The sequence below is a fragment of the Nicotiana tabacum genome, chromosome 15 (genome assembly GCF_000715075.1).
Source record: "Nicotiana tabacum cultivar K326 chromosome 15, ASM71507v2, whole genome shotgun sequence".
Classification (NCBI taxonomy): domain Eukaryota; kingdom Viridiplantae; phylum Streptophyta; class Magnoliopsida; order Solanales; family Solanaceae; genus Nicotiana; species Nicotiana tabacum.
In genome coordinates this window covers 122,865,920-122,892,505 of record NC_134094.1, presented here as the reverse complement: position 1 = coordinate 122,892,505, position 26,586 = coordinate 122,865,920, and the positions used below count along the sequence as shown (strand labels likewise).

At 38.9% G+C, this 26,586-nt stretch overlaps 1 protein-coding gene and 1 long non-coding RNA gene across 2 annotated transcripts in view; one reads left to right on the top strand and one right to left on the bottom strand.

Moving 5' to 3' along the window:
* The first annotated feature begins 3,155 nt into the window (after window positions 1-3,155).
* On the top strand, window positions 3,156-5,540 carry LOC142169924 (uncharacterized). Its single transcript, XR_012699556.1, has 3 exons — window positions 3,156-3,399; window positions 3,491-3,613; window positions 5,119-5,540. It is a non-coding gene; the product is annotated as an uncharacterized LOC142169924 (long non-coding RNA).
* Window positions 5,541-7,605: 2,065 nt separating this feature from the next.
* The window catches only part of LOC142169841 (uncharacterized), a 32,451-nt gene continuing 13,470 nt past the window's right edge, over window positions 7,606-26,586 (bottom strand). The window contains exon 4 of the mRNA XM_075231762.1: window positions 7,606-7,938. Within this exon, the coding sequence (XP_075087863.1) occupies window positions 7,606-7,938 (333 nt within the window). The remainder of the gene's footprint in view (window positions 7,939-26,586) is intronic.

Here is a 26,586-nt window from a genome sequence, read left to right as displayed (position 1 = left end):
AATATGGTGTATTAGTAATACAGATATTAATAATGTATGGGTTAGTAATGCAAGCATTAATTATGCAGATATTATTTTTTATAAACTGTTTGATGTGGTGTATTAAAAATTATAATACATTGCATAATTTTTAAGAAAAATAGTTATTTACAAAAATGCTCTCCATATTCTCTATCTTTAAGGGACTTTAAGGACAATTTTGTCTTTAACCATACTAATGCATGTATTAATAGCATTGGTATTACTAATGTCATAGTTTTCTATGCATTACTTATATATAGGCTAATACCAAGTATGATGTATACACATGTTGAAAAAATGTACCAAACAAAGTATTAATAATGTACAGAGTTAATGCTTGCATTATTTTTTTTAATACCTCCCGCCAAACGACCCCTTAGTGAGATGTAAGCCTTCTTTTAATAATTGTGGGGTGATACTTTGTATGTATCTCGATTAATTTTATGGAATATTTAATCTATTTTTCACCGGCATATATATTGAAAGCTTTATCTATCCAGATTTGGATAGATTAAATAAAATTGCCGATTTTATTAATCACTAAATTACACTGTTTGAGCGCTATAGAGATAGTAAACTTATTGAAAGAGGAAAAGTAAATGATTTTTGGATAGATAAGTGCATCTTCTCCTTACAAAGACAGTCACGGCGGGCACAAGTAGTGGAGCGAGCGTCAAATGCACATTCAGTGTTTCCACTTAAATAATTTTTGAGAATTCTGCTAACATATATATAGAGACCAAGTTTAACTCAATCTATATATATTGTACAAATCATAGCGAGCAGCCAAGTAATTCGGATAAAATAGGATTGAAGTAAATTAATGACCAGTAACCCGATTCTAATTTTAGAATTGAGACGTAATATTATTTGATATAAACTAGAATAAGCCCGCATTTATTTTTACAAAAAGAACTGTAGTGTACAACGTCATTCCACACTCTAAGCTTGGAATCTTGGATCCATTTTTAATTGTTAAATGCGCATAAATGATACTAATTCCCTTAACATTCACCTGAAATCAGTTACGTAGAAGATATCTTTTCGAATGTGAACTGCTTTGGCATTAAAATTTTAGGACCCGATAAATTTTGCCAAAATATATTTGTTTTTTTTTTTGGCAAATACATGTTTGTTCATAAAATTCATTCATATTTTGGCAAATTCCCAAAACCCAAATTCCAAAATCAGCTTTTGGCCCAAAATCTATTACATTTTTTTAAAATTATCCCAAACTTTTATATTTTATAAAAGAGTCCACCATTTATTATTTTGTAACAATCTTCCTTCATCTTCTCGGTCATCTGATAGTGTATTATGTAGTTCATTATAAAATAATAATTTTGTACCAAATTTATTTATGTTCAGGATTATGGTTTGCGATAATATAATGAATGTTATTGATGAAGATACTGTTGGGTATTTATGATAGTTTTTAGAACTTGTGGGTATAAGTCATGTTTTATATTTTTCAAAAAACAAAAAGTGAAATATCTTTTGAAAACTCATGTTCAAACACATTTTCATCTTCAAACCAAACTTCACCCAAATCAGATTTTTCAAAACAAATTTGGGAATCTATGGCCAAACGCTAGCTTATATTTGTTAGAAGTGCTCTCTAAATTTCTTCCTTCTTGATCTTTAGTTGTGTTTTGCCCCCGGTCTGAAAAAGGTTGATAATTTTCGGAATCTTTACCCAAATAGCCAACCATATTCATTGTTTACTTTTGCTAACCATATACATAAATTATAGAGAAATACAGGGTAAGGCTGCATACAATAGACCCTTGTGGTCCGGCCCTTCCCCGGACCCCGCGCATAGCGGGAGCTTAATGCACCGTGCTGCCCTTTTTTTATGCATAAATTATATATTAATTATATACAACTATACACACATAATACATAAATTATACATATATATATACCTCCACAGACTATTTTTAAGTTTAAGCGGTTGGGTGAGCGTCTCTTTAGGTTAATTCTTCATAATTTTCCTGAATTTTTTGGCTTGGCCCATTCACGGCCCACATCTTATAAGAGGTCCACTGCTCCTCACGCATGTCAGCTAGCCCTAAAGGAATTTGGGCTTTCGCTTAGTCCATAAAATAAATTGGGGTGAAATTTAAAAATAGACAGATTTATAAGTGGTAATTGAAAAATAGTCACGGTTTTAAAAGTAATCAAAATTTAGTAAACTTTCCACATGTTGCTAATCTCACAAGTACCTCTGCTTCGCAGTTTATTGTAAAAATAGCACGGACTAACCAGTTTTCGGATCGGTAATTGAAAAATAACCGGCGTTTGCAAAGTCATTGAAAAAAAGCCACTATTTTGTTATAATATCAATTATTTCTATTTTTTTCATAGACTTTGGAAATTTTCAGCCGAAAAGAGAAAAAGTGGAAAATGGCCTCTATTTCCTTATCCGTAATACGTTAATGGTACTAATTACACAAATTACTATTGTATTTGAAATATAAAAAGAAATGTTAGTAATACTTTTCTGACTGAAAAAAAGATACTGTTCAAATGTTTAGGCAATGCATTTTTTTGTGTTGAAAAGCATGAAATATGCCAGCTTCAATCATACGTGTCGACTTTCCAAAATTATTTGCTAGCAAGTTACTACCAATTGTACTTTGACATATACAACGTTTACACTTATCTATCAATTGACTTTGTTGCTCTTTACAAATTTATTTTTAGTTTATTACCTTTTTTTTTTTTTTTACATATTAAAATTTTACCTTTACACCTAAGAGATCTGTCTCTTACACATAACTCATAAGAGATTTAAAAAGATTATTTTTTTAAATTATAAAATATAAAAAGGCATAATATACAAATAACACTTAGAATAACCACCCTAAACGTAGTAATCTTTGTTTTTAGTGCACCAAAATTTCTTGGATGTACTCTTCTGGCTTTGAGGATTCGAGCCATGTATCATTTTGTTATTTATTCTTAAAAAAAATTCCTTTTCAATCCTTTCCCTTTTATATTACCAGTTAAGTATAGGAATCGTTGCTGCAATATCTCCTACATCAATGGTTTTTCTACCTTAAGGGAAAAGAGACCTTTCATTATTTATGCATCCTCCCGTCCAAACCAAATACTTTGAAAATAAATAATTGATCTCAATTATTTATGCCATTAGCCTAGAAAAGATAAGATAGAGTTATTCTATCAATATATAATCATTGTCCATCTATTTTTTTGCAATTCCATTCCCCGATCCCTCTATTTATAGCTTTTAGTGCTCTTCCACAGTTCCACTTTCATATCCCTCCTCCATAGCACAACTCTTGCGAAGGCGAAGGCAGCAACATCGAAAGCCGTAGCAACGGAAAAGCACATGCGACAATAGACGAATACTTAGTATGGATTTTGTAGTATAATGTTTTTCCCTTTCTTTCTAACTTGTTACTAACTAACTCTTCTCCCCTGCTCCTTAAACTCTGATTTGCAGAATGCTAACAGCAACATGAACTACACAATTCTATTCAACTATATGGGTGTCAATAAAGACATCAAGCAAGCAAGCCACATGCTGGTACAAGCTCAACAAAATTAAGAAGGCAAAGTAGAAGAGGTGGGACAGTACAAATATTATTGTGTTGTAGTCGGAATGCAGGCAATAGACAACCTGGAAGTTTTTCTCGAGGATAAGTCAAGTTGGAGTGGAACTAGGGCTGGCAAGTGGGTCAGGCCAGGTCCGGGAGCGGCTCGGGACCGCGGGCTAAACGGACTAAATGGGTTAAACGTGCTGAGACCTTTGGCCCGCGATTGGTGGGCTCGTGCCGGTCTAGTGGGCCGGGACAAACTGGCCCAACGGAATTTTAAAAAAAAAAAATAGTCGTTGCCTTTTAAAAAGAGTCGTTGGCTCTTCAAAAAATATCTATTTAACCCCTCCAACTAATTATTAACCCCAAACTTTTTATTATTGCACTTTTTTCCTATTTTCTACTATAAATACCTCTCATTCTTTCATTTTCTTACAAAATCAATATCAATCTATCAAAATCTCTCTTTAATTTTCTTCAATACTTGCTATAATTGTTTGCTTTATAAAAATAAAATAGTAAAAAAAAAAATGTGAGTTTGCTACTATTGCTTACTTTATTCAAAAAAAATAGTCAAAAAATATTGAGGTTATTAGAATTTGCGAAAAAATTGTGAAGCTAGTAAATTGGAGTCTTCAACGATAATTAATTTTTAGCAAGTTGTTCGTCAATTCAATAAACTCGTTCCAACTCTTAAGTCTTAATATTATAGTTTTGTTTGTTTTATTTAGTTGCTATTACTTGATTAGTTAAGATGTCTTCCTTAAATAATTTTTTTGGGCACGGTAAAAGTAAGAATAAGGAAAAAATATAAGACTGGCGAAACTAGTGGTACTATTGTTCCTCCCCCGGTTCCCCGATCCAACCCCGTAGCTATCCTTGTCAGACTAACCCTAGTGGTACTGGTTCAAATCAATTTCAACCGAGAATTAACATTGTTACCGGTGGTATTTTATATTATAATTCAAGAAAAGATCGGGAGAATTGGCAAAATTGATAATTGTTATGTGCTTACCCTATAGTTTTCCTTCTGACCCTGCGTTTGTGCATTACATCAGAAAAATTTATAATCCTATTTATAAAGGTTTTCCTCGCACAACTATAAAGAACGATATTTATAGATATAAGCATGAATATGAATAATATTTGCGCTACTTATTTACTCATATAAATTGTCATGTTGCTATTATAACTAATATTGGTAGAAGTAACAGTGACTATGATTACCTTACTGTTACATGTTATTGGATTGATGATGATTGGATAATGCAAAAGCGCATAATTGTTTATAGAATAATTACTTCACGGCACACATGGCAGTTTATTGCTAGCACAGTTACGGTCCCAACTGCTATTTTTGAAAATTAGTCATTGGACCAACGACCATAATGTGAAAACTTGCAAATTAGAAGTTTATATTTGAATTCAAAAATTATGTTACAATTCTATAATAAAATTACAAGGCATTGGCTTAGATATTTTTTTAACATCTTTTTGTCTCTAAGTTGTATTAATTTAAAAATACAACTTGCAGTTGTAACTAGCTCTTCCCCCTCCCTCTTAAGACTCTCCCTTGCAGGAAGAGGAAGAGGAAGAGGAAGAGGAGACCGACGTGGACTCTACTCTTTTTCTCGACCACAAGGGTGTTAACGCAGATATAGAAAAAGAAAGGCGCGTGCTGGAACAAGCCCGAAAAGATGAAAGAGATAAAGCAGAATAGGTGGGAAAACACAGATATAATCGTACTGTAAACGGCATGAAGGTAGTGGATGGCCTGAATGTTTTTCTTGAGGATAAGCCAGGTTGGAGTAGATGTGAAGAATGATGTATCACCAATGTTTGTATTTAGTTTCCATTATATCATTATGATTAAATAAGCAGTAAGTTCTCCATATGTAGCTTGCATGAAGCGTATATACTTCAGTACTTCACCCTGTACGCTATGCCAAGTATGAACAGGCCGAGAGATTAAAGAAAGTTGATAGAGTCATGTCATTCAGATCTCAGTTTTTTCACCTTAATTAAGAGACTCTACCTCATGGTCATGGTTTAAGTTAGAGACTATGATATTAAAGAAATCAGAAATAAACCGATAAAATATATTACGTGCAACTCACGCTAACTATTTTCCGCAAAAGAAAACGAAAAGAGCAAAAGGAAGTATTTTTATTCAAAACGTAGTGTATATTCAGTACCAAACACTTGTTTTAATTTATAACCACTATAGGATATGAAATTACTCTCTGTCCATAGCGCCTGAAGATAAGAGGTTGTCCAATTTAGATTTAAAATAGGTGCTAGTTCATTTCCTATAAATATAAATAATGTGCTATTACATGCAGGACACTACCAATCACATAGACTAATTAGACTTAATTAGGAACTTCTTAACTTTATTATGTTCCGAAATGAAACAATGTCCAAAATGTAATGCTTAATATATCCCTGCTACAATTAGTAAAATTATGATAAGGATAACTTGTTAGCTGCCATGGATCTGAAGGTTGAGTCGGAGGAAGAAGACACGCAAGAGAAGGCAACACTCAGAAGATTAGAGAAAACATAATATGTTATTGAGAAGTAAGTGATACAACCGTATATATGTACATGAGTGTACTGTGTATTTATAAAGCTACAATATAACTACTTTCTAATACTGTACTAACTAACTTACTTCTAACCACAATCTACAGTTACATTTCTAACTATAGTTAACTTATCAGCTTGCTTTATTAACTCCAATCAATACTTCCCTTCAAGCTCATGGTTGATATACATTCTTTACTCCTAGCTTGTTCAATATATGATCATGTTGAAACTTCCCCATGCTCTTTGTCAGTAAATCTGCTAGCTGATCTTTAGTATGTACATACTCTGTCTTCAGCAGTCCTTAACATATTTTCTCCCTAACAAAATGACAATCAATGCCAATATGGTTGGTCCTTTCATGGAAGAAAGGATTAGTAACTATTTGTATAGCAGTTTTGTTATCACATATCAGACTTATAGGCTGCTGAATTCTAACTCCAAGTTCCTTGAACAACCCTACCATCCAAGTGACTTCTGTTACACATGAAGCCATACTTCTGAACTCAGCCTCAACTGAACTTCTGGACACAGTCAGTTGTTTCTTTGACTTCCAAGACACCAGTGCATTTCTAAATTTGAGCAAGTACCCAGTAACTGATCTCCTTGACTCTATACATGATCCCCAATTAGAATCACAATAGGCAACCAACTTGTCTGTATTTTCTGCAGGCATAAGTAACCCCGGGCCTGGTGCTTCTTTGATATATCTCACTACTCTAAGAGCAGCTTCCATGTGTGACACCTTGGGACAGTACATATACTAACTTAAGACCTGGACTGCAAAGGCAATATCAGGTCTTGTCATGGTGAGATGCAACAGCCTTCCCACAAGTCTCTGGTAGCAACTAGGATTCTTGAGTTCCTAATTGCCTTCTTGTTTGTAGTTCTGAATGCATTTGTTATACTCTACAGATGTGAGTTTTGATTCAACTCTAATGGTATGCCATAAGTCTTTGCTCCACCCAAGCCTGCTTCGGACATCAACTCTGGTACATGCTTTCTTTGACACGTAAGGATTCCTTTCTTTGATCTAGCAAATTCAATCCCTAGAAAGAATTTCAATTCCCCTAAGTCCTTCATCTTGAACTTCTTCTACAACTCTATTCTGGTGTCACAAAGTAACTTATCATTGTTCCATGTGATCAACAGGTCATCCACATACACAAGGATGATAACTATGTCACTCTTGGTTTCTCTAATGAACAATGAATAATCATAGTGACTCTGTCTAAACTCCATCTGCAGAAGTACCTTTGTTAACTTTATATTCCATTGACTTGGTGCTTGTTTAAGACCATATAAGGACTCTTGGAGTTGTAGACCTTCTTAGTCTCTCCTTGTCTGGCAAACCCCTATGGAATATGCATGTACACCTATTCAACCAATTTACCATTAAGGAATGCATATGGACATCCATCTGATAAATCTAGTGCTAAGAGGCAGCAAGAGCTACAATGGACCTAACTGCTACCATTTTGGCTACAGGGAAGAAGGTTTCACTGTAGTCCATCCCTTCCTTTTGACTGTAGCCTTTGGCTACAAGTCTCACCTTGTATCTTTCAACCTGTCCTAAGGCCTTGTACTTGATTTTGAAGATCCACCTATACCCTATTGGTGTTTTGCCAGTGGGAAGACCAACTATGCTCCAGGTTTTATTTTCCTCTAAAGCTACAATCTCCAGCTTCATAGCTTCTACCCATTGAGGATTAGTGGTTGCCTCACTGAAGGACTGAGGCTCAAAACAAGCTGAATAAGGTGACAAGACCTGACTGTATGAGGGAGTAATGTGAGAATAACTCACATAAACTGAGATAGGATAAGAGCTCCTAGTAGCATTGGATTGCACCACATAATCTTGTATAACATACCGCACCCGGGCATTAGGATACGCCGTAGTAAATCCATATAAACTTGAAGGGATTAAGGTTACTCATGTGGTTATAGGGGATTTATGACAGTGTTAACAAAAATCCCGTAATTTTGACAATCTTTTAGTAAAGATTTGATAAGTTTGTTTTTATGTAGTTATTATTATTTTTACTTTTTGGACGTGCATTAAATTAAGTACATGATATGCGGAAGTTTATAAATGAGATTTTTCTTTATTAGAAAAATAAAATTATTTTCTCATAAAGCGAGAAAGTTATGTTTTTTTATTGTTTTAAGAACTATTGCAAAATTTGTATTTTGATTATAGTTGGCTATAATAACTTGTTGGAAGTCATATAAATAGGGGAGGTGCTGCCCGTCTTATTATAAAATAGGTTGTGGTCGACATATAATAGTTACGACGCTTAAAAGATAACGATAGTATCGTTTCTCTTATTGTAGACTAAGGAGTTATGACCTTTGCATAGCTTGAGGTTGAATAGTATATACAAGGTATGTGAGGCTATCCCTTTCTTTCTTTTGCACGGCTCCGAGTGTACGTAACATAAACGGACGAGCTTCCAAAGATACCCTACTCATAGAAGCTAACAGTACTTACATTGTTTCCCTTCTTATGGAAAGATTCATGTTGATGTTGCTTCTCTTATTTTTATGTACCAAATGTTGTAAGTAGTCCCTGAATCCTATAATATGTATGATGGCAAGTTAGATTCTCTAATAACGTATACGAAGGTTACCGACCTTACGTCACTCCGAAAGGTTCATAATGTGATTCCATAAGTCCAACATGCATTATATGTATGTACCTATTTTACTTTAACGATCCGTGCTATAGCCGGTCGGATAAGGCATCTATTGTGCAACCACTGATCAGTACAATTCTATCAAGCCTTATGATGGCCGGGTACGTTTTTACCGAGCCTATTACGGTCGGGTACGATATGATGATGACACACACACACACACACACACACACATATATATATATATATATATATATATATATATATATATATATATATATATATATATATTTATATATATATATATATATATATATAGAGGCACTCAGATGTTACAGGTGGTATTTTCTCTATCTCTTTTTACATTACTATTCTTAATTATGTTATCCTGCCTTACATACTCAATACTTTGTTCGTATTGACGTCTTTTTTATTAGTGGACGCTGCATGTTGTGCTGCAGGTCCTGATAGAAAAGTAGACGAAGCTCCTTACCATGCTAGACTGCTCAGTTCAACATTATTGGCGAGACCCCTTCTCTGAACTTGTCATGGTCTTGGTATGTATTTTTGTTATAGACGTTATGGGTAGGTCGGGGCCTTGTTCTGACACTGTTCCAACACTTATGTTTCTTTATAGGCTCATAGATAGAGGTCATCTTATGTATAGTTTTGGATAGCCTTGTCAGTCAATTTTGTTGTATATAGCTTTACGATAGCCTTGTCGGCCTATGTTATATGTTTATGTCGTTATCTATCATTATTGGTTGTTTGTGATTTATGTATACTATTGATGTTTGGCATATTTCGATATGTGTTAATGTTACTTTACCCATGCTTTAACCACTTTTTGATGTTATTTAATCTTTAAAACACCCAACATGGTGTAATTATTGGTTTGATGACTAATTAAGTTATGTGTGACGATTTAAGGTGTTCGGAGTGCAAAATATGAAGAAAAGGTGGTTTAGCTAGAGGAAGAAGGGTTGGATGCGTCGCATCCAACCTAGGAAAACATCATCCTGCATGCAACCTTAGCAGTGAAGTTGTGCCATCGCGTCCGCCATCGCGTGCGAAACTGGGAAGTAGAAGTGAAGTTGGATGCGTCGCGTCCACCATCGCATGCGAAGCTGAGAAATAGAGGACAAGGTGGATGCGTCGCATCCGCCTTCGCAGGCAAAAATCGAAATGGAGGACAAGGTGGATGCGTCGCATCCACCTTAGCATCAATCCCTGAAGCCGAATTGGACTAGGAATGGGAGAGCTTTGGCCCACGACTTTTGTACGCAATATATAAGCTAAAAACGCCTCTTTTAGGTTATCTAACATATTGGGAAGAGGGAAAAAGGGAGGAAAAAGCTGTGAAGGCCGGAATTCATCAAGTTTCATCTTTCTCCCACCAAACTTAGTAATTTTTATGTTTCTTTATATGATTTGTTGTTTGGCTACCATGTCTATGTGGAGCTAAACTTCACGTTCTAGGGTTGTGGTTCTTTCATGACTATTGTTATTCGGATATTGATTTTGACTTCTTGATTTATCATATTAGTTTATTTATTCAATCTTGCACTTAATTATTTAATTGCTTGATCACCAATTGAATATTATCTACGAATCTAGAATTGAACTCGAAAGTGGGAATTCTATATTGCATATAGGATTGAGTAGGGCAAGTTCTTGAACTCGGGCATCGGGGAACGGATTTGTGGTTAGGATAGACATATACCTAATTACCTTGCTTGGTTGATTTACAGGAATTATAAATGCGTTCTTGTTGATTCTAACTCCATAGACATATAGGCGTTAGGTTAGCTTGAATAGGCGAGTAAGAACTCGACAGATTCTTATGAGCAATATTAACCCTGTCAACCAATAAGCTAGATAAATTAGTCGGTCAATTCAATTGAAGAATACAATAGGATTGTTAGATAGACCATAACCCTAGATCGTTTTCATTACATTGATATCATAAAAATTTGCTCTTTCTCTGTTCAAAGTTTATTATTTATATTTTTCTTATTTAATTAGTTGGAATAAAATATTCTTAGATTTAATTCTTGTTTAGATAATTAAGATAGGCTAATTTAGTTAATAGCTAATCATAAGTCCTCGTGGGTTCGACATCCGACTTTGAGTCACTTTATTACTTGACGACCGCGTATACTTGCGTGAGTGTGTTTGGTCGCAACAAGTTTTTGGCGCCGTTGCCGGGGACTTAGAAATTAGCTACGTGACTAAGTTAAGCTTTTATTAGATATTTGTTTTCAAGTTTTAATTTTCAGTTTGCCTGGTTTGTGTCAACGCAGGGTTTACTCTCGAATGCAGAGGAGTAGAAGTGCAAACAACCTCATTCCTCTTGATCCAGAAATCGAACGAACATTACATAGAGTGAGAAGGGAACACGAAGCTAGAACGAGAATAGAAAGAGATTTGGACATCGCAATCCAACCACAGCCAATAGATATGGCAGGCAATGAAGAGCGTCCGGTAATCGAAGCCGCAAGGCCCAATCTTGCGAATATGACTCAGGCTATTGTGAAGCCTGATATCACTGGGCATTTTGAACTCAAACAGTACATGGTACAGCTGATTCAGTCCACAGGACAATATGTGGGTCTATCTCATGAGGACCCGCAGAGGCATATTCAGAACTTCTTGGAAATCACGGACACTTACAATTATCCGAACGTCTCCAAGGACTATGTCAGGCTGACACTATTCCCTTTTTCACTGTTGGGGGAAGCTAAAGAATGGTTGCAAAAGGAGCCCGCGAACTCTATCCACACTTGGGATGATCTAGCAAGGAAATTCCTGATCAAGTTTTTCCCAACTAAGAAGACAAAGTCGTTGAGGAGCCAAATTCTTGGGTTCCAACAACGGGATGGCGAGACACTTCGTCAAGCTTGGGAAAGATACAAGAAACTACTCAGAGACTGCCCGCATCATTGTCAAACTGATGAGGTATTGGGTCACACTTTTGTTGATGGGTTAGATGAAGCATCAAAGATGAATCTTGACTCAGCTTGTGGGGGTAGTTGCATGGCAAGACCGTATAGTGAAATACAACTCCTGCTAAATAATTTCACTGCTAATGACCATAATTGGCAAGGAGAGGGGGATTCACGAAGGGTAATTAAACAGAAGGCCGCCGGTTTGATTGAGCTTGATGACTTTTCCGCCATGAGAGCCGATATAGCAAAATTGGCAAATCAGATGAATAGAATGACAACACAACAAATGCAACATGTACAGCAGATGTCTATTTGTTGCGAACTATGCGGAGACAGTCATATGATTGACATGTGCCCCACGAATCCTGAATCTATATACTATGTGGGACAACAAAACAGAGGTCCTATGAATCAACATGCGCAATATGGGAACACTTACAACCCAAACTGGAGGAATCATCCTAACTTCTCATGGGGCGGGAGTCAACAGAATCAGTATAGGCCTCAAGGGAATTTTACTCAACCTCAGAAGCCACCCCAACAAATGGAAGAAAGTACGAATGACTTGCTGAAAAAGTTGTTACTAGACAATCAACAGCTCAGGACCGATTTCAGAAATCTTGAGAGGCAAATGGGGCAGTTAGCAGCAAACCAAAATACTAGACCTACAGGCTCACTTCCCAGTGATACAGAGAAGAACCCTCAAATTAATGCAGTTACACTTAGAAACGGGAGGGAACTAGAGGAAGCGCCAAGGAAGATAAAAGAAAAACCTATACCTGGGGGGAGTTGACACCTAAGGCAACACAAGAGTCAAAGGAAGATGATGCAAGTTCAGAGCGAATGGAGGTTACAAGGCCACCACCACCTTTCCCCCAAAGATTGCAGAAAAGGAATGACGATCGCATGTTCAACAAATTTCTCTCCATGTTGAGTCAGGTTCAATTAAATATTCCATTAGTGGATGTACTTCGTGAAATTCCAAAGTACGCTAAGTACATAAAAGACATAGTGGCTCATAAGAGGAAATTGACTGAGTTCGAGACGGTTGCACTTACTGAGGAGTGCACATCAAGGGTCCAAAACAAGCTTCCCCAAAAGCTTAAGGACCCTGGCAGCTTCACTATTCTAGTACAAATCGGTAATATTAACGTGGGACGTGCTCTGTGTGATTTGGGTGCAAGCATAAATCTGATGCCGTTATCCTTGTTTAAGCAATTAGGTCTGGGAGCTCCGAGACCAACCACCGTGATGTTGCAATTAGCTGATAGGTCCATAGCCTACCCTGAAGGAGTGATTGAAGATGTGCTGCTGCAAATTGGAAAATTCATCTTCCCAGCTGACTTCATTATTCTAGACTTCGAGGCTGATGAACAAGTTCCAATCATATTGGGACGACCTCTCTTGGCTACTGGCGATGCAATAATTAAAGTGAGAGAAGGGAAAATGATTATGAGAGTGGACAACGAGGAGGCAGTCTTCAATGTCTACAAAGCAATCCAACTCCCCCGCCACTATGAGGAGCTCTCTATGATATCTGTGGTGGAGGTGGATGAGAAACTTCTTAACACGAGTGTATATCTAGGCGACTGTTTAGAAAAAGCAATCATGCTATTTGATAGCTTGGAGATGGATGATGAGGTTGAGGAGATAAAGGGAATCCTAGATACATCATGTGGTTACATGCAAGGAATAATCCCGTTTGAGCCCCTGAATAGGCCAAGTGGCCCCCCACCAAAGCCGTCAATTGAAAAAGCTCCAAATTTGGAACTTAAACCCCTACCCCTCACCTTCAATATGCTTATTTGGGAAGTTCTGACACTTTACCTGTTATTATTTCTACTCACTTGTCTACATTACAGGAAGAAAAGCTATTAAGGGTGCTACGTGAGCACAAGCGAGCAATTGGGTGGACAATGTCTGACATTAAAGGCATTAGTCCAGCTTTCTGCATGCACAAAATCCTCATGGAGGACGGACACAAGCCGAGTGTAGAACACCAACGCCGACTAAATCCAATCATGAAAGAAGTGGTAAGGAAAGAAGTGATTAAGTGGCTTGATGCAGGTATTGTATTTCCAATCTCTGATAGTAAATGGGTAAGCCCCGTTCAATGTGTGCCGAAGAAAGGGGGGATAACCGTAGTAGTTAATGAAAATAATGACTTAATTCCGACAAGAACTGTAACTGGATGGAGAATTTGCATAGATTACAGAAAACTAAACAATGCCACCCGGAAAGACCACTTTCCCCTGCCTTTTATTGACCAAATGCTTGATAGATTAGCTGGCCAGGAATACTACTGTTTCCTGGACGGTTATTCAGGGTATAATCAGATTGCTATAGCCCCAGAAGACCAAGAGAAAACTACATTTACATGTCCTTATGGCACGTATGCGTTCAAGAGAATGCCCTTCGGTCTTTGTAATGCACCTGCGACTTTTCAAAGGTGTATGATGGCTATTTTCACTGACATGGTTGAAAGATATGTAGAAGTATTCATGGACGATTTTTCTGTGTTTGGATGTTCTTTTGATAGTTGTTTGATGAACCTTGATAAAGTGCTAGCTAGGTGTGAAGAGACGAACTTGGTGCTAAACTGGGAAAAGTGCCATTTCATGGTACGTGAAGGTATAGTTTTGGGGCACAAGGTTTCAAAAGATGGTCTACAGGTGGATAAAGCAAAGGTGGAGACGATCGAAAAATTGCCCCCGCCGACATCCATAAAAGGCATTCGCAGTTTCTTGGGTCATGCAGGTTTTTATCGTCGTTTCATTAAAGATTTTTCGAAAATTTCTTCCCCTTTGTGCAGGCTTCTAGAGAAAGACGTTACCTTCAAGTTTGATAATGCATGTCTGAAAGCATTTGAGGAGCTGAAGGGAAGATTGGTGACTGCACCAATTATCATTGGCCCCGATTGGGCACAACCATTTGAGTTGATGTGCGATGCAAGTGACATAGCAATTGGAGCGGTGTTGGGGCAAAGGAGGGATAAAATCTTTCACTCCATTTATTATGCAAGCAAAACTATGAATCCAGCTCAGATGAATTATACAGTGACTGAAAAGGAGTTGCTTGCAGTGGTGTGGGCGTTTGACAAGTTCAGATCCTATCTAGTGGGAACCAAAGTCATCGTCTACACAGATCATTCAGCTATCAGATACCTATTTGAAAAGAAAGACGCCAAGCCGAGGCTGATTCGTTGGGTCCTCCTCTTGCAAGAATTTGACTTAGAGATCCGAGATCGAAAAGGGACAGAAAATCAAGTGGCCGATCATTTATCCAGATTAGAGAGCCGGAACCATGTAGCTGAAGGAGGGTCAATTAAAGAAACATTTCCGGATGAGCAAATATTGGCAATCACCTCAGGTGAAGCCCCATGGTATGCAGATTATGTGAATTTTATCGCAAGTGGGGTAACGCCACTAGAGTGGACAGCTGACAATAGAAGAAGATTCCTACATGATGTAAGGTTCTACGTGTGGGATGAGCCATTCCTATATAGGCAGTGTGCAGATCAGTTGGTGAGAAGGTGTGTTCCTGAGGAAGAGATGAAGGCTATACTACATGACTGCCATGCGTCACCATATGGAGGTCATCACGGCGGGGATAGAACCGCCCAAAAAGTGCTACAATCAGGTTTTTATTGGCCAAAATTGTTTAAGGATGCACATGCCTTCGTTAAAAATTGTGATAGATGCCAAAGAACTGGAACTATCACGAGGAAGCACGAGATGCCCTTGCAAAATATACTGGCGGTAGAACTTTTTGATGTTTGGGGGATTGATTTTATGGGACCATTCCCATATTCTAACGGACACAGATACATCTTGGTGGCGGTCGACTATGTTTCTAAGTGGGTAGAGGCCATAGCTCTTCCTACTAACGACGCAAAAGTTGTGGTAGGCTTTGTAAAGAAGCACATCTTCACACGTTTTGGGACCCCAAGAGTGTTGATAAGCGACGGGGGAACTCACTTTTGTAACAAACTGCTGAATAATATTCTTGCAAAATACGGAGTCAAGCACAAAGTTTCTACTGCCTATCATCCCCAAACGAGTGGTCAAGTAGAAGTTTCCAACAGAGAGGTCAAGCAGATTTTGGAAAAGACAGTAAGTATGAATAGAAAGGACTGGGCCGGGAAGCTGGATGACGCATTATGGGCATATCGCACTGCGTACAAGACCCCAATAGGCACTTCTCCGTACAGGTTGGTTTATGGGAAGGCCTGCCATCTGCCCGTCGAGCTTGAACACAAAGCTTATTGGGCGATTAAAAAGCTAAATATGGAGATGGACTTGGCCGGTGAAAAGAGATTGCTACAACTCGACGAGCTTGATGAGTTTCGATTGCATGCGTATGAAAATGCCAAATTGTATAAAGAGAAGACAAAAAGATGGCATGATAAGCATATCCAACATCGTGAGTTTGAACTAGGTCAACAAATTCTACTGTTTAATTCAAGGCTAAAGCTTTTTCCAGGAAAGCTTAAATCTCGATGGTCGGGTCCGTTTGAAGTGGTTAGTGTGAAACCTCATGGTGCGATAGAATTGTGTGAAAAGGGGTCCAATACGACATTCTTGGTAAATGGCCAAAGAGTAAAACACTATTGGGGTGGTGACATTGCACGTCACAAGACCACAATGGACTTAGTGGAGGCATGAAGAACATGTTGCGTCGTGCCGCGACGTTAAATCAGGCGCTTCTTGGGAGGCCACCCAAGTTAGTTAGTTTTTTTTTTTTTTTTTTTTTTTTTTTTTTTTTTTTATTCAAGAAAACGAGGCGGATGCGTCGCGTCCCCCTCAGCAAAAAAAATTGACGGGCCAATTGCTCAAGGCAGTGAAGTCTGCCTATCGCGCCCGTATCGCGTCAGAAAATTTTTTGAAGGAAAACGAGGCGGATGCGTCGCGTCCCCCTCAGCAAAAAAAAATTGACGGGCCAATTGCTCAAGGCAGTGAAGTCTGCCTATCGCGCCCGTATCGCGTCCGAAAATTTTTGAAGGAAGACAAGGGGATGCGTCGCGTCAAAGCTCGCACGCACAGGTAAGTAATATATATTTTAACACATCTTAAGATAACTTATTCGAACAAAAACGTTTCTTGCGACGCATCCACTCGTCTCGTTTTGGCGACGCCTACGAACGCAGAACAGAATTCTCTCATTGAAATTGTATCGCAATAAGATCAAACGCGACAGGTACGCATCATCCTCTTCGTTCTTCCGTTGGCTTCTCTCCAAATTCGTCTCTCCTCCCTCCTTCAATGGTAGCAACAAGTAGGTTTTGCAATTTCAAGATTTTTAGGGCTGTCGTTCTTGGTAGTTGTAATGGTTGAGAGATGATAAACTATAATTCCCTTCATCTCGTCCAACTTTGGGAGGGTAGTTGCACTGCTCAACTGATAGAATGAACTAGGCACTCTTGTTGCATACCACATGTTCGACGAATTGTCCCTGAGAAAAATTTAGGCGTCGGTGAAGTCTGAGTAACCGAGCAACATTGGTGTATGCTTGAGAATAAGTATGGGGTCGAGTGAGGGGCTATGTGAAATTGAGTTTTTGAAGAAAGTTATCACATACTTGCTGAAAGTCATGAGCTACAATTCCATGAAGAGTGAATGGCATGACTTTACAAATAAATTGAAGTCTGCAAGCTGTCACAATTGCTTTCAGGCTGAACTTCGCTGTTTCATCTGCTAATTGTTGAATTCTTTGCATTGCAGGTACTTAGATTCGTAAAATGACAGCAGCGAGTAAACCATCCAAGCAACAAGACAAAGATGGTAACAAACAACCGCCCAAAAAGCCTACCGGAAGGGCAGCGGGCGGTCCAAATCCACAGAAAAAGAGGAAGCGGACGGAGAAGGAAATGGAACTGCTGCCTAGGCAGTTAAGTGATGATTCAGAGCAAGAGGAGGAGGAAACATTGGTCCGGAGGACAGTGAAGAAGGGTATTACACCAAGCAAAGGAATAGAGATACGAGAGCCTGTGACATACCAAAGAAAAGCTTCGAGAATGAGTGCTCCAACTGATAAAGGGAAGGAGAAGATTACTACAGAATCTGAATCCGATTCCGATTCGGACAATGACCACCTACAGATCAACATGAGTGATGAAGACGAAGGTGAACCCATAGACCGAGTTGATTGGGAGAAATACTTTGTTAATGAGAAGGCATTCCGAGCCTATAAGAAGATATTGGTTTCAAAGAAGTACATTCCGGAAAAGCCGATAAACATCGGACCACTTAAGACAAAGTACTCAGAGTTTCTCCAGTCAATTCGAGAGGTGCAAAAATGGGGACCCATTCTGAAAGGTCATGGCAAAGCCAACCTCACCATTGTTAGAGAGCTCTACGCCAATTGGCGTCACGCACGGGGAAACATTGTGCGAGTAAGAGGGATAGATATTAATGTGTCAGCTGAAGCTCTGAATAACTTCTTAAGGGTGCCACACACACTCACTGACAGGTTTGACGCCATATGCAAAACACCAGATTATGCACACATTAAGTCTGTCCTATGCCCTACCAGGAAGGATGCAGAATGGAAGCATGGGAGTATGGAGTACCACTCTATAGCAAAGGAATTCATGAGTGCGTTAGCACGTGTGGCTCTAAATTTCATTTGTAACCGACTGCTGCCATGCCAACATAAAACCGATGTCCCTCGTTACCGCGCACTCGTATTATATGCTTTATTAGAGGGGATACCACTCAACTTCGGAGCCATCATGCATGATCAAATGCAGCGAACCAGGATGAATTACAAGTGGAGGCTGTTCTTTGCTAATACCCTAACGGCTTTTTTAACAGAGAGGGGAGTACTATGGGACAAGGAGAATGATGACATTGAGGCTAAAGCTCCAGGACCATATGATGTCACTCATGTTCTAGAGCCGAACAAGGGAAGGTCTTCTAAGCTCACCGTCCAACAATTATTTGAGCATATGCAAGCAGATATGCAAGAGAACAGGGCTGAGCTGATAGCGACTCGTGTCGAGTTGAGTGCCACCAGGGATGAGTTGAGACAGACTCGTGCGGATCTAAGCCGAGTTCAGACCGAGCAGGCCACGATGATGAAGGAGATATCATTACTCCTCAGAGCTCTGGTTCAATGTGCAGGTACAGACATCTCCCAGCTGATTGCATCATCCACTGCCGGACCATCCACTCCTGTTCCTCCCATAGTCACCGAGGCTCCACTCAACAGGCCTATTGAGGTCGCTGTAACACCTGATACAGAATCAGCACCAGTTGTTGATGATAGGAATGCTATGGATGCAGATGCTCCTCCACCTTGACTTCAGGGAGTCCTTCTCACCCTACTTTACCTTGTTTGTGTGCGTTGGGGACAACGCACAATCCTAAGTGTGGGGTGGGGGTGATTTATGTTTGATGTATGGATGAATGTACTAATATATTCACTGGATTAATGGCATAAAATAGCAGTAAATTCATCTATATGGAGTAACTATCAGTTTATCTATTATTTATTTATAAAAAAAAAAAAGTATCTTTGTAGATAGTAATAATCCCCTGTGGTTTTTCTTTGTGCCTCGGTTCTTTTCCATGAGATGTAGTTTGAACCGGGTAATTTTGTTTTCTTTTTAGAGTAGAGTAGGAATGTAGGGAATAAAAGGAGGAAGAATGATGAACCTAGGTGACCTTGACTTGGTTGATACTGGCATATTTAAGCTTTTACATATGTAATATCTTCCCTTCTCACTCTGAAATTATTGATGATGCCTTGTTAAAACGGATAGCATGTTTTGTTGCAGCCTATTTCTCATTTTTCTTGACTTGTGTTCACTTTGCGTTTAATGCTTAATATCTCGTTGCTCCGTGAATACTTGCATTGTTTGAGAGTCGGAATGTGACCGTCCTTAGCGAGTCATGTGCCATGTGTGGTGAGGTTTTTGTGTAGTCCATGTAATGTACTTGTGTCTAGAACTTGCCCGGTATGTGAATTGAAGCGAAATTTTAGGTGATGCTCGGTTTGAAAAATGATTTTAGGCTTTCTTTGATCTTTTTGAGCTTATTGCTTATCACAAATAAAATCTATCCCTAGTTAACCCTTTTGAGCCTGTAGACCTTTTATTTGGTACCCACATTACAAGCCTATACCCTTTTTATTCTTAATTGACATTGTTTTGATCCTTTTACCTCTTAAAGCACTTTAATTGTTAGATGAGCGCTAAAAGAAGTAAGAAGGGACTAAGTGTGGGGTGACTTTTGAGTGGAACCAATGGAAGAAAGAAGGGTGCACTTATTTTGTAAAATAATACACCACTAGCGGAAATTGAAAGAGAAAAAAAAAAAAGAAAAGAAAAAAAGAAAAAAAGAAAAATATAAATGAATAAATTGTTATCTTGTTCTTGCTAGTGGGTATGAACTAAAGTAGTGCTTAAAGAAAAAGGGACTGTTTTGGGGGTGATATTGTTTGTGAAATTGAAGTGGGGTTGAAGGAAAAAAAAAATGCTTAGAGTAATTTTGTGATGTATTAAAGTGCTTAGGAGGGTGAGTCACTATTCCTTAGATATATCCTACCCGTCCCTTAGCCCACATTACAACCATGAAAAAAGTCCTAATTGATTTTAGATCGAGCGAGCTTACATTAGTAGAGATTTACATTAAGGGCAAGCCTATGGTACCAACTGCATGCATGCGACTTCTTTTGTGAGAGTGAGCGATTTTCTTTGTGAGCATGAGATTCGAATGTGTGGATTGATTCTACTCTCTTTGCTTTTGTTGTGAGGGCACATGGTTTCACGAGGGATAGGTAACGTTATTAGACTTCTCTATGATGTTGGTTGTTCAAGCCATGAGTGCATTGTGACATTGAGTCGGTTTTTGAGGTTAGGATTGTTGTGAGCATGTTGTCTTTGTTCGAATATGTTTAAAGAAGGGCATAAGAAAAGGGAAGTGTGTTGATGCATAGTCTAGAGCCTAATTGTAGCAAATAACCACGGTCATAGGTGCAGTGTGCTTTGAACGATAAGAGTTTAATTTTGTTTCGTCTACTATATGATGGTTTGTTCGAGGACGAACAAAGGTTTAAGTGTGGGGTAGTGATGTTTGGCATATTTCGATATGTGTTAATGTTACTTTACCCATGCTTTAACCACTTTTTGATGTTATTTAATCTTTAAAACACCCAACATGGTGTAATTATTGGTTTGATGACTAATTAAGTTATGTGTGACGATTTAAGGTGTTCGGAGTGCAAAATATGAAGAAAAGGTGGTTTAGCTAGAGGAAGAAGGGTTGGATGCGTCGCATCCAACCTAGGAAAACATCATCCTGCATGCAACCTTAGCAGTGAAGTTGTGCCATCGCGTCCGCCATCGCGTGAGAAACTGGGAAGTAGAAGTGAAGTTGGATGCGTCGCGTCCACCATCGCATGCGAAGCTGAGAAATAGAGGACAAGGTGGATGCGTCGCATCCGCCTTCGCAGGCAAAAATCGAAATGGAGGACAAGGTGGATGCGTCGCATCCACCTTAGCATCAATCCCTGAAGCCGAATTGGACTAGGAATGGGAGAGCTTTGGCCCACGACTTTTGTACGCAATATATAAGCTAAAAACGCCTCTTTTAGGTTATCTAACATATTGGGAAGAGGGAAAAAGGGAGGAAAAAGCTGTGAAGGCCGGAATTCATCAAGTTTCATCTTTCTCCCACCAAACTTAGTAATTTTTATGTTTCTTTATATGATTTGTTGTTTGGCTACCATGTCTATGTGGAGCTAAACTTCACGTTCTAGGGTTGTGGTTCTTTCATGACTATTGTTATTCGGATATTGATTTTGACTTCTTGATTTATCATATTAGTTTATTTATTCAATCTTGCACTTAATTATTTAATTGCTTGATCACCAATTGAATATTATCTACGAATCTAGAATTGAACTCGAAAGTGGGAATTCTATATTGCATATAGGATTGAGTAGGGCAAGTTCTTGAACTCGGGCATCGGGGAACGGATTTGTGGTTAGGATAGACATATACCTAATTACCTTGCTTGGTTGATTTACAGGAATTATAAATGCGTTCTTTTTGATTCTAACTCCATAGACATATAGGCGTTAGGTTAGCTTGAATAGGCGAGTAAGAACTCGACAGATTCTTATGAGCAATATTAACCCTGTCAACCAATAAGCTAGATAAATTAGTCGGTCAATTCAATTGAAGAATACAATAGGATTGTTAGATAGACCATAACCCTAGATCGTTTTCATTACATTGATATCATAAAAATTTGCTCTTTCTCTGTTCAAAGTTTATTATTTATATTTTTCTTATTTAATTAGTTGGAATAAAATATTTTTAGATTTAATTCTTGTTTAGATAATTAAGATAGGCTAATTTAGTTAATAGCTAATCATAAGTCCTCGTGGGTTCGACATCCGACTTTGAGTCACTTTATTACTTGACGACCGCGTATACTTGCGTGAGTGTGTTTGGTCGCAACAGATAATAATAAAGGTTAGATAAAATGTACGTCGGTGCTAGGCAAGTATGGACGGTTACCAGTCATGACCCTCCAGTTTTGGGTCGTGACAAACTTGGTATCATAGCAAGTCTGTCCTAGGGGTTGTCTATGAGCCGTGTCTAGTAGAGGCTTGATTATGGATGTGTAGCGCACCACATTTATAATTAGGAGGCTACATGACATTTAGGGTTGTTACCTTCCTTTTGAATCTAGATAGTGCGTTAGAGCGGGGTCGTAAGTATTTATCTTTAATATTCACCTTGTTTTATTTCAGTGATGCCTTCGACTGGAAAGCAGATGGATCGTATACGGATTGATACAGTTGCAGGAGAGGGTACCAGTCAGTTTACTCTTGCTAGAGTGGGCCAGAATGAGGCTTAGGGCGAGATGTAGTCTTAGACCTCATTTATTCCGCCCCTCGAGACAAGATTAGGATAGATCCAGCACCTCCAATTCCTTCGTCTGGCACTACAGACCAAGATATGCGAAGTGTGGTGCAGTTGTTGACTAGATTAGCAGTTGTTCAAGCTCAGATGCGGAATACCGGTGCTGCTAACAGACCCGTTAGTGTGAGAGTTCATGATTTTATTAATCTAGACCCTCCAGTATTTACTGGATCATACCCCAAGGAGGACCCACACACTTTTATTGATCAAGTTTATTGTACACTATGGGTTATGCATGCTAGTGATACTGAGGCAGTAGAGTTGGCTTCTTATCGGTTACAGGATTTAGCGGTTTTCTAGTATGATAGTTGGGAGAGATTAAGGGGACTGAATGCTCCTCCAACTGTATGGAAGGACTTTTCTGAGGCCTTTTTTCGTCACTACTTTCCAGATGAGATACGACGAGCTAGAGCTGATAAGTTCTTGAACCTTCGGCAAGGTAATATGTGTGTGTGAGAGTATAGTATGCAGTTTGATTCATTAGCAAGGTATGCTCCCCATATGGTGGCCGAGATGAGTGATAGGGTGCACCTATTCGTGAACGGGTTAGGACCACATATGATAAATGAGTGCACGACAACCTCTTTGGTGTAGGGCATGGATATTTCCCGTATTCAGGCTTATGCCCAGACACTGAAGGATCGTATGCGCCAGCAGAGGGCAGATAGGGATCAAGATAGGGTCAAACATAAGAGGGCGAGGCCCACAAGGTATTCTGGTGACTTTAGGCCCCAATCTTCGAGGCGTTCAACACCACCCGTAGCTAGTACTCCTACACAGTTTCAGAGGCATTGGTACGATCGATCTAGCTATTCTAGTCCAGGTTAGAGTTCGCGGGCATAAGGCTCTCAAGATCATAGGGATACTAGTCAGACGAGACCCCCAACACCTCGTTGTGATCAGTGCGGTAAGGCCCACTTTAGACTATGTCGTCGAGGTTCCAATGCGTGTTATTCTTACGGACAGCCTGGCCATATGATGCGGGATTTTTCTAACATAGGATGTGGTGGTATGGTGCAACCAACTGGATCTGTCTATGGTTCTTCCTCATCAGTTCGACCTCCAACACGGGATTTTTAGTAGTCGGCGGGTCATTGTAGAGGTAGAAGTGCAATGCCGAGTTCGAGCGGTACACAAAATTGAATGTATGCTCTAGCAGGTCGACAGGATCTCGAGTCATCTCCTAATTTTGTCACAGTTATATCGTCTGTATTTTCTTATGATGTATATGCGTTGATTGATCCGGGATATACATTATCATATGTTACACCCTTTGTGGCTAATAAGTTTGGCATTGAACCTGAATTGATAAGTAAACCACTTATGGTATCCACTCCGATAGGAGATTCTGTGATTTCTAGAAGGGTATATAGAGGTTGCACAGTGACAATTTGTAGTCTCCAAACCTCGGTGAACCTATTTGAATTAGAAATGGTTGACTTTAATGTGATAATGGAAATGGACTGGTTGGCATCATGTTATGCAAACGTTGATTGTCGTACAAATATGGTTAGGTTTCATGTCACGCCCCATCCTCGGGAAGCGCGACTGGCGCTCAACGGAGTAAACCCGACGAGCAAGCCTGTTAGATACTTTCTACCCAATTAACTCATGATTAAGAGAAGCCGTGATTTCACTAATTATATAGTAGGAGCCTCATTCATACAATCCAAAATTATTTCATTAGTCATTGCGCTTTTAAGTCCCAAAATACACGTTTCTTAAAGTTCAAGTGGAACAAGTGATAAAACACAACATGACTTGTTTAACATTTCCAACACCCATATACAACCCACATAGTGTCTACGGAGCCTCTAAAGATACAAAAGAGAGTAAAGATGGGCAATAAGGCCCCAGAAATACCTCAAAAAGTGACCATAATATAAACAAAAGGTACAATACATGATCCCAGAATGAAATGGGGATCACCGAGTCCACTGAGAAGAGGATGCAACACTACCTAAGATCCGCATTGTCTGCTATGTAACCACCTGCATTCATTTAAAGATGCAGTGTCCCCAGCAAAAGGGATGTTAGTACCGTCGAATAGCACTAGTATGTATAGCTAAACACCAACTCAATAGAATGAATAATAATACAAGAGGAACAGTCAAGAATTCAATAAGGGCTTCGAATAATAGAAAACAACAAGTTAAGGATCATATACATTTTCAAGACAATTTCCATATTACTAGGTTGGATGACCTTTAGTACCGATGTTCCACAATTCACAATACCTCCGTATTCTTACACGGAGTCCGATCTCGGCCCGATCGGCTAGGCCGCATCATCTCAGACATTTCCATAATTTCATTATAACTTTCCAGCGCAGTACCACCATGTGTGCGGCATGGCCTCCGATCACGGCCCGATCAGCTAGGCCATCTCATTTGAGACATCAACCCTTTTAACAATTTCATCCACAATACCACTGTATTCTTACACGGAGTCCGATATTGGCCCGAACGGCTAGGCCATCTCATTTCATAGATCAACCCTTTTCAGTCAATCATCTCACATCGTGCTTCTTTCATGTACTTTCGATTCATTGACACTAGTGATTACGATTACAAAGTCATTCTTGGCACTTGTGCCGTATTTCATAGTTCCAGACCCCCTTTTCCACATTCAATATCATTATCAAAATCAATAAGGCTTCCCATTCAAGACATTAAATTCACATATGAGCAATTTGGGAATCTTAGGCACATAGAGGCTTTTTATACAATTTGGCATAACAACCTTTATTTCGATGTTGACATAAAGTCTTAACATTTCTAACACATATTCCACATTTTTAAACACATCCTCAATGACAAGATAACATGACGAAACATTTAGAATAAATATTAAACTTACATCCTTTAACACAAACAAGTTAGAAATCACCAATTCTATAATGATCAAGGGCTTACTCCAATTACATGATCACCGTGGGGTTCGATTCTAAGAAGAAGGGGGTTTAGCCAACATACCTCAATTGAGCTCCTTAAAACTCTAAGATGTTTCGGAATATTAGCCACTTCAATCTATTTTAGCAATATAACAAAATTGAACAAATATTAGGAAGATGAACATGGTTTTAGCTCATTTGAGCATATTATCAAACACCAGGAGTGCATCAATGCCTTAAGACCCTTTTTCTTTGTGGAGTATTACATCCTTCCCCAACTCATTCTATGTCATTTTTAGCTCACAATTTTTCCACATTACTATAAGGATACATGCATGCAAGGTAAGCACTCCAATCCCCATGAATTACCTTACTAATGACCCATTCTAATTACATTTTGAAATTAAGAGTTTGGGTGATAGAATCTTATCTCTTAGGAAGAAGACCTAGGTGCCTCTCTTGATAATCTTCAAGATTCTAAGTGAGAATTGGAAAGCAATGTGATGAAGATCACTTCTCCTACTAGGACCCTCTCTCTCACTCTAAAAATATCAAAAAATATGATCAAAATGGTCCATGGGATGTGTTTTAACGAAATAGGGCCGGGTTTAAAAACTCCAAAAATAAAATTCCGGAACAAGGTCTGCTATCGCATATGCGATCGCATAATCGATATGCGGACCGCATATCGATTGCATAATCGGTGACCAAAATAGCCAAAAACGTGTTCGTGTCTGCGGTCACTAAGCGCCCCGCAGACCTGTTCTGCGGTCGCATAATGAACCACAGAATAGTTATGCGGTCGCATTGTCGACCACAAAATTTCATCCAAACTGTCCCAATTAATAGCCTCACACAGCGGCCATTATGCAGTCCACAGAGTGATTCTGTAGTTGCATAATGGACCGCAGAAACGCATAACACTGCCAAACATTTTCCTTTACTTTCCGGTGCATTTTTAACCCAAAAAGTCCGAACCGTGGCGAGCAATCTCACCGCGAAGAAT